The 8,691-nt window shown below is 24.5% G+C and overlaps 1 protein-coding gene across 1 annotated transcript; it reads right to left on the reverse strand.

Moving 5' to 3' along the window:
- Positions 1-434: 434 nt before the first annotated feature.
- Positions 435-6,970, reverse strand: LOC111635746 (RNA polymerase II-associated protein 3-like). Its single transcript, XM_023380816.1, has 5 exons — positions 6,798-6,970; positions 4,901-5,158; positions 2,491-2,588; positions 2,281-2,372; positions 435-620 (listed from the first exon to the last, which is right to left on the reverse strand). Exons 1-5 carry the CDS (start codon positions 6,933-6,935, stop codon positions 532-534), a joined length of 675 nt encoding a protein of 224 aa, XP_023236584.1. The 5' UTR covers positions 6,936-6,970; the 3' UTR covers positions 435-531.
- Between the last annotated feature and the right edge of the window lie 1,721 nt (positions 6,971-8,691).

Below are 8,691 nucleotides of genomic sequence, written 5' to 3' on the forward strand. Positions count from 1 at the left end.
GATTTTTAATACTAAAATAGCGCACAATTCTAATATATTTGTTTATGAAGATTGAAGACTCAAGTTCTACTCTAGGTCCTATTATTTTTTTCTACAAATTTCTAAATTATTAGTTAATAATGGATAGTATTTTTACTTATCTTTATTGCAAAATTTATTTAATTATTCATATATGTATAGAAGAAAAAATAACATAGTAAAGTTAATAATAATAATAATTGTATTGATGTGATGATGTTTGTAAACATTAGTAAACTATTATCATTAAATTTATCAATATATCAATTCATTTTCAACATTTGTTTTGTATTCAAAAATATTTTTTATATATTATATTCTCTTCTCTTGTATAAACATCTGTATTTTATTTTTTGTTCTAAACTGATTACTTATTTAATAAATATAATATTTATATAAAAATTTATTACTTTTTATACATTGCTTTTTATAAACAGATATTTTTAACTAACACAAACAATATGAATAACAATTGAAATAAATACTTGTATACAAATAAAAACTATATACTTCTTATATTTCATATGAATTCTTAACTGAATTTATTTCTTCGTCAGTATATTTCCTTGATGAGATGGCAAATTCTACTATTTCAGATATTGCTGAAAATAATTAAATTAATTATTATTAATAATTTTATACAGATATTAATATAACAACACAGTTCTAATTTTTAGATAAAATTAATATATTAAACCTGAACTTAGTTTAAAAAAACTTTGTAAACAAAGATAAGTTGTTAGTATAATCAATGAATGAATTCATCACACTTTTAGAATGTTGAATTGTATCTTGTTATTTTATCTCATTGGATATGTGTACAGTACTTGCAAGTACAAATCTTTCACATGAATATGTAATCTTTCATTAATTATGGCTGTTGTTACATTGCATTTTATAAACATTTTTATATTTTATTTCTGTATTCTTATTTTTGCCTATACATGCATTAGATTGCAAAATTATCCTACCATGACGTAAATTTGAGGCTTTATAATATTCATTTTTTTAAATGTTTTGTTTTAATATCTCTAAAACCAAGAACTTTTTTACTTCACTTTTTCCAACTAACAAAATAAAATAAAATTTTTAAGCTTCACAAAATATCCTTAAGAAAGCATAGCCAATACCTATTAGATATAAGGATTCATTACTGTATATTTATTCAAATTTTAAAAATTCACTGTTTGTAAATTAAATGTATAGTATATTTATATTTGAATAAATGACAAATCATCTATTATGATTCATAAAAATAATTAATAAATAAAGAGAGATAATACATAGATGATACTGTATTATTTCTGTATGCATAGGTAGTTTATTGTTTTAATTCCTTAATGCAGTTTTGTTTTTCTTTAAGTTATTAAAAANTATAAAAAAATATGTTTTCATAAATATATTTTTCAAATTGGAAGACATTTCTTTTTCAGAATTATATTGAAAGAAGCTACATAAGAAGTGAAGGGAAAAATTACAGTAATGACGGATGAATTAAAATTAATATTTACTTTTACTTTCAGTAATTCAAACAGTAATAATTGTTTTATTAGTTTTTAAGATATACATAGAAATTACAAAATAAAAACTATGAATTAAATACTACAGTTTGCATAATTTTATGTAAAACAAAATTAATTTCATGATAATATGGATTGAGGAGCTGATAATTTTCTAATGTAAATCTGAAATATACTATATGAATTAAAATATCATATTCATACATATTTCTAAATGTAATTCAAATATAATTTTTTCAAAATATTGCATAATTAATAAAATTTAAGGAATGAAAGTAGAATAAATAGCATGTATTAATACAAAATTTTTAGTCAGCAATTTAAATGATCAATTAACTCAAAAAATATTGGAAAGTTCAGAGAACATTTACAATTTTCCAATTTGTTTGTTTTATATTCTAAATGTAATATATTTTTCTTAATCATAATTTATAAGCAGTTTAACATTAAATATAATTATAATTGGATATAAAAATTTATAATTATGTAGCTAATTTTAAATCTGAAAGTGAAAATCTGATATTCATATTCATTAACAGGTTTCATACATTCATTATTGACAATGTGTAACTTACTATTTCCATTAAGTTATTTAAAAAATTCTAATAATTAACTTATTTTTGTTTTTGTAAAAAAAAACCTCAAATTTAAAATAATTGCAATAAATAGCATATAAGTATTCCAATTGTATTCTGTTCTATTAATAAAACAATTAATTATTCATTTCATATTAATTAGATACCTTTTTTCTCACTTGAAGATAAAAACATGGCTAAAGTTTTGAATCTTCCAACTTGAGTCAAATTTTTTAAATATAAAAATGAATCTTCATTCCTAAAAATTAAAACCAAATTTGTATTACATTTTAACATAGTTTATAACTTCTGCACATGTAAATATAAAAGGTTAAGCATTTTTAATATAAAAAGTATCAGTATAAAAATATACATACTCATTAAGATGATCATTAAGAATCATAATTACATTTGAAAATATATCCATTTCCATTGACTGATGAAATAACTTTGGAATGAGCTCAGGAGATAATTTCTGTTTAATAAAAGAAAAGTACAGTTAAAAATATTAAAATGAAATTCTTCTAAGATAAAAAAAGTTTTATAAATTAAATGTTGATTTTACTCATAAGAAGCAATAAAATATTTTACTGTAATTTCTATTAAGATCTAAGCCTAACACACATTAACTTTAGTAATTATTGTTTCTAAAATGTGGCAAAATTAAGGCAGTATTGAATATCAGTGACCGATGCCACCAATTCCCTCTGACCTTGACAATTAAAATAGATCATTGCTTGAATCTGTCATCAACATTGAATGTTGCCTTAATTTTTCCTTCTATGAGAATTTCTGCCTTAATTAATTCGTTATACAGTAATACCCCAAACTTATGCAATAGGTGGGACTGAGCGATAACCGCTTAAGTCGAATTCACATAAGTCAGGGTATAATTTTGCAATTTGTGTAAAATCCAAGTCGGATGTATGTAGGCCAATAAATGTTCTCATTAATCTTATCTCGTCTTTTGATTCATTCACGGTTACAAGAAATCACCACATAGAGTTTCTCAAGGCTCCATAGATATAACAAACACAGAAATAAATAACACAAAATAAATTGTAGCTATGTGTCGATTCCGCGCAACATGTCTGAACATGTAAGCTAAACAATAGTGTGGGGGGAGTGAGTAATCAAGAGTTGCGTGGCACTCAAACAAAAGACAAATCGACGAGATTTGAAAATCGCGTAACTCCGGGTTCACGTAAGTTGGGGTAGCGTAAGTCGAGGTATTACTGTACTTTTTATTAATTGATCTTTTTAATGTACCTTCATAGGAAAATTACCACTCAATAATTTGAATTATTCTGTAGTTATTTCTTAATGATAAAATAAATATTGCATTACATATAAAATTTTTATTCTTATTTTATTGAAAATATTTATTATAGGCTTTAATGCAAAATGTCTTTATTATTTAAGAAAATAAATGCAAACACTTTTATTTTTAAAAACTAAAATGTGATTATGGTACAGTATATTGTATACAGAATTGCATACAACTAAAACTATAAATTTATCGTAAAATTTATTTATTAATAAACAAAATGAAAGACTTAAATGATAAAATTTATTTGAAGATCTTAATTCTGATAAAAATTGCAAATTCTATTAATTCCTATAACCTATAAAAAAGTCAAGTGCTGAAAACTATATTTAAAAATTTAAATATTGCAAAATAAATTGAAAGTTGTTTTGATAATAATATACACAGAATATGTTAAGGTAAAATTATTTCTAATTCATTAAGTTACTTAAGGTTGCATATGAATTGCATTTACATTATATACATCACTATGAACTTTACTTAATTAACCCTTAACGCCCAATGACGAGATAACTCATCAAGGTTACATAGCGTTAAGTAAAATTCGGTAGTTAAGGCCACTTTTGACAAAAAATTTTTTTTTTCAATTTTTGGAATGTTTTTTATGCAGACTAACTCTATTACATCTGTTTTACTACTTAATTTCATTTAAAATAATTAGAAGCAAACATAGGCCCAATTTGTTCTTGTTGTAGTGGTTGCTCCTCTCTGCCATTCTAGCTATTGAATTTATCCTCATCCAGAATAAAAATGCTTCTGAAAAACTTTTTGAATTGACGTTCTTTCATTGATTTCCAATTAGGTTTTCATTTTATGCTACTAACAGAAACATTATTGTAAATTAAATTTTTGGTCAGGAGAACTGGTATTATTTCTTTCAAATAAAATTGCATCTAAGCAAAGGATTCAGATGGGTAGATGAGAAAAACAAAAAACGATGTTTGATTAAATAACTCTACTTATGTCTGATTTAGTATTGTCTACTCAGGTACTCATTTCTGCATGAAAAATTAACAGTGAAGGTATTTACACAAAAACTGTGTATCAGGAATTCAGAACAAGTCTTACATTAATAAATTTTACGTAAATAAATTTATTTACTTTGTTATTTTCCATTTATTTATAATCTAAGAAGCAAACATTTTATTGAGTTTAACTAGTATAGAACTTACATATCATGGGTATAGTACCACAAGCAGTTAACTCTAAATTTTTCAGTTTTTCAATAATAGAGTATTTCTATTATATTCAGCATATTTAAAATTTCAAATGATTACCTAAAATAGCTAATTCAAATTGGACCAACCAACCAAAATATGTGAACTTTCTGAAAATTACGATTTCACGGTTAGCTGCTTACGTTCTATATCCAGGATAAACGACTTTAATAAAATATCAAAATATAGCATAATAATTGAAATTGTAAAATAAGCTATTACTTAAATATAACTGTGCTTTACCTTTAAATATTTATATTGTAAATCTGGATAATTTCGAAGTGTTTGCCAATGTGCATAGAATTGATAAGCTGTTTGTGGTTTAGATGGAATTGATGGTAATTCTTTCCTAATGTATTTTGTTGTTTCAGGGATGGATGTGTTAGAATTTTTAGTTGTAGAATTATTTGTTAATGAATTAGGAGATGTAGTTGAATTTTCTTCTACACTTTCATCACTATCACTTAACACTTCTTCAATTTCTATCTTTTTCAGTGGTTTCTAAAATTGAAAATTCAAACATCAAATAACAAAACTGTATTTTTAAATTAAATGAATATCAGAAAAAATTAAAACTAATGAATTAATAATTTTTAATTCTTTTTGATCAAATGCTGAAATTTTCTTATCTTAATACAAAAACTATTGTTATGAACTAAATAATATTTAAAGTAATATATTACAAAATAAATATATTTGTATGATACTTTTTTATAAGAATAAAAAATTATTATTTATCTTTTTCGAAATAATTTTATTCACGTGAAATTCTAAACTATTATTTGCTCACGCTAAACATATTCATTATTTTATTTGCTTATTGTATTATTATTCAAATAATAACACAATTATTAAATTATTAGCATTCATCAATTTCATTTATTGATGTTTATGGCTTTCTCTTTATCATATTAATCAATGGATTTTTTAGAGGTTCTGATCTTCAAGTATCACAATTTCCAGAAGAAAAATAGTATAGAAAATATCTTCAGATGGTTGGCAATGTTTCTTTTTCATAATCTATAGAAATTTAATATTGGGCGATTAATTCTGAACATTTCAATAGGACAATTTCATCTCAGATTATCACTACAGGACTGACTTTCTGGATTTATGCTCTTTTACACCTTTTTTGTTTGTTTTATTTTCTACTTACATAAACCACTCTGTAGATATAAAATTTAAAAAAGCTCTAGAATACTATACAATATATGGAAATCTCTATTAATATTTCTTATCATTTTAAGACCACAGTATGTACAAAATGCCATTTAAATACTGAAATTGTTACTATAACAAACACAAAATATTTATTTTTAAAAAGAAGAAAACTATTTACACATTTTCAAATAATTGCCTGCCACCATTAAACACCACTGACATCGACTGTGGAGATTGTCAAAGGTGCACTGGAAGTCCTTAATAGGGATGATGTTTAGTCACTCAGTCAATGCCTTCTGGATGCTTGACATGTTATCAAAATGTTTATTATTCAAAACAAATTTTATTCCAGAAAATAAGAAAAGTTTCCAGGATTCAAATCTAGCAAATAGGATGGATGTTGAATGACTATGGCTTATGTGGAGGCCAAAAACTTTATAACAAGTAGCACAATATGAGCAGATGCATTATCATGCAACAGAAACCAATTATTGTTGACATCATTCATTTCTCACTCACTGCATTTGCAAATAAAATGATAATGATATAGATATAACAAAACATCAAAGATATTATAAAAGCTTTTGAAATATTGTGCAACTATTAATCTTTTGTCACTATTATTTATAGAAATAGTTTTATTTATATCTACAGAAATATACATATTACTATTCCATAAATTCTTATACTACAGCAAAAATACCTATGATAAAACAGTTCTAAATATACAAGTAAAAAGACTGTATTAGCTGTAAATCTATACCTTAAAAATAATAAATTATTTTAAACATTATTACTATACATACAAAAATATATATAAACAATAGGTTAAAACTACACAGGTTTTTGTCAGTTTAACTACAAATTTTATAGAATAAAAATTAATTAAAAATCAAATAAATCTAAAAATGTCTTTTCTCAAAATCAGCAGAAAGCAAAAAGAAAAAAAAAATTATAATTGAAAGAAGTTTCATCTTACCTTGGAACGTAAATGAGGTGGTTTATATATAGGTTTGACAATACTTTTGTCTTCTTGACTAGTTTCTGTATTAGATTTTTCATTATCACCACTAGGCCAAATTGCTTGAATAACTTCTTTTTCATTAGTTTTCATCATTTCTTGATCTTTTTGATTATTTTTTTTAATTTCCTATTTAAAATGATTATTATATATTAAATTTTAATGCATAAAAAATTAAATAGATGTTTTAATTTTAATAATCAATGATCATATAAACTTGTCTAAAAATAAAAATATCATTTGCTCTATTATTGAAATATAACAAAAATAATATACAGATGAACATAAAGATAATTTACTACTTTACAAGTGAAGAATATATATTTGTATTGATATTCAGGAAAATACCAATATTTATTTGATGTAATAGGTTGCAGCCAACATTTTCAGCCCAAAACGTGAACGTTGGATGTCGAGCAATGCCATCTGGCAATTCTAGAAGGTTGATAATGGCGTTCGCTACGTCTAGCATGGCGAGTAGAAGTTTGGCTTAAACTTCATTTTTTTTTGTTTGGGGTTTANAGAACGGGAAGATGTATATATATATACCCACGTTGGCCAAACTGCAGCTCTTCTAGATCCTTATTGCCCCTCTTGTGTATCGAACTCTTACTTGCTTATTGCTTAGTAGTAGTGTTCGACTTTGGTGCTATAATACATATATATATATAAAATACCGTTCCAATATAGGATGCAACTCTCACGGATTTCTGATGCGGAGGAGTTTATGGCTCCTATCGTGACCAAGTTTGGTATATATTGCATAATATCCGATATATTTATTTATAGTCATTTTCATTATTTCAATAAAAATAAGACTAAAATATTGATAACAAAACCCAAATAATTGATTCCAGTATTAAATGCAGTTATAAAAATATCTTTTTCAGATAACAAAACGTATGCTTTTATATAAAACATAGATTTAAAAAAAATGGAAGCACCTGGAATTGATGAATCATGAAATTTTTGAACAAGTAGATGAAGCCCATTGGGGAACAAAATGAGTGAAGGTGAACTCTCCCAACTTTGATATAAATTTATTTTTGTAGATGTTGATTTGATTTAGAAATGTTAGAAATTGAATGATATTTTTACTAAATCTATGGTAAAAATAGTTGGTCTTTTTGTCAATTTGTTTGTTTTGGAAATTTGATTGGGACAACATTCATAAGAACTTAAGAATGCATCTACTGTATAATTAAATGTGAGATGGGTCATATGGTACAGTTCAGAAGTTATTTAGTTGAGAACAGAAAATGTAACACCAAAAAACAGGACTTTTAAATAGGCATAATTTAACAGCTCCAATTTAATTAATTAAAAGTTGCTAATTTATACTAAATAAATTTAAAAAACTGTTTGGCAAGTAATAAGTTGGAGACAAGAACCCCATAAACAAACAAAACAAAAAGGATTTAATAAAGATTTAAAAGAAACCAAACTATAATGCATTTTTCTGACAAAAAAACAAATTTGATTTAGAATTTCAGACTTAATTTACATCAAAATTGTACAAAGTATAATAATGTTAATATTTTGTAGAAATTAAGGTTAACATTATCTTTGAATCTGTAGAAATATTTGAAATTTATCTTCACAAAATGCAGTAACAATAATTAGTAAACATTCACTTCTGATCTATTTTGTTCTTAGGGAACTATTGTTGAGCCATTATAACTCAAACATGAACTTCTTACAAGTTCAGTATCATAAATTAAAATTCTATTTATCTTAACTTGAAGTATATAATAAGCCGTTCACAGCCCGGCACACGTATTTGTAAAATCTAAGTGACTCGTACAACATGGAATTCATATAAAACGGAATTATCAACAGTGTTATAGGGGGG

This window comes from Centruroides sculpturatus, unplaced genomic scaffold (genome assembly GCF_000671375.1).
Source record: "Centruroides sculpturatus isolate CEXI.00-Female unplaced genomic scaffold, Cexi_2.0 scaffold37, whole genome shotgun sequence".
NCBI lineage: Eukaryota > Metazoa > Arthropoda > Arachnida > Scorpiones > Buthidae > Centruroides > Centruroides sculpturatus.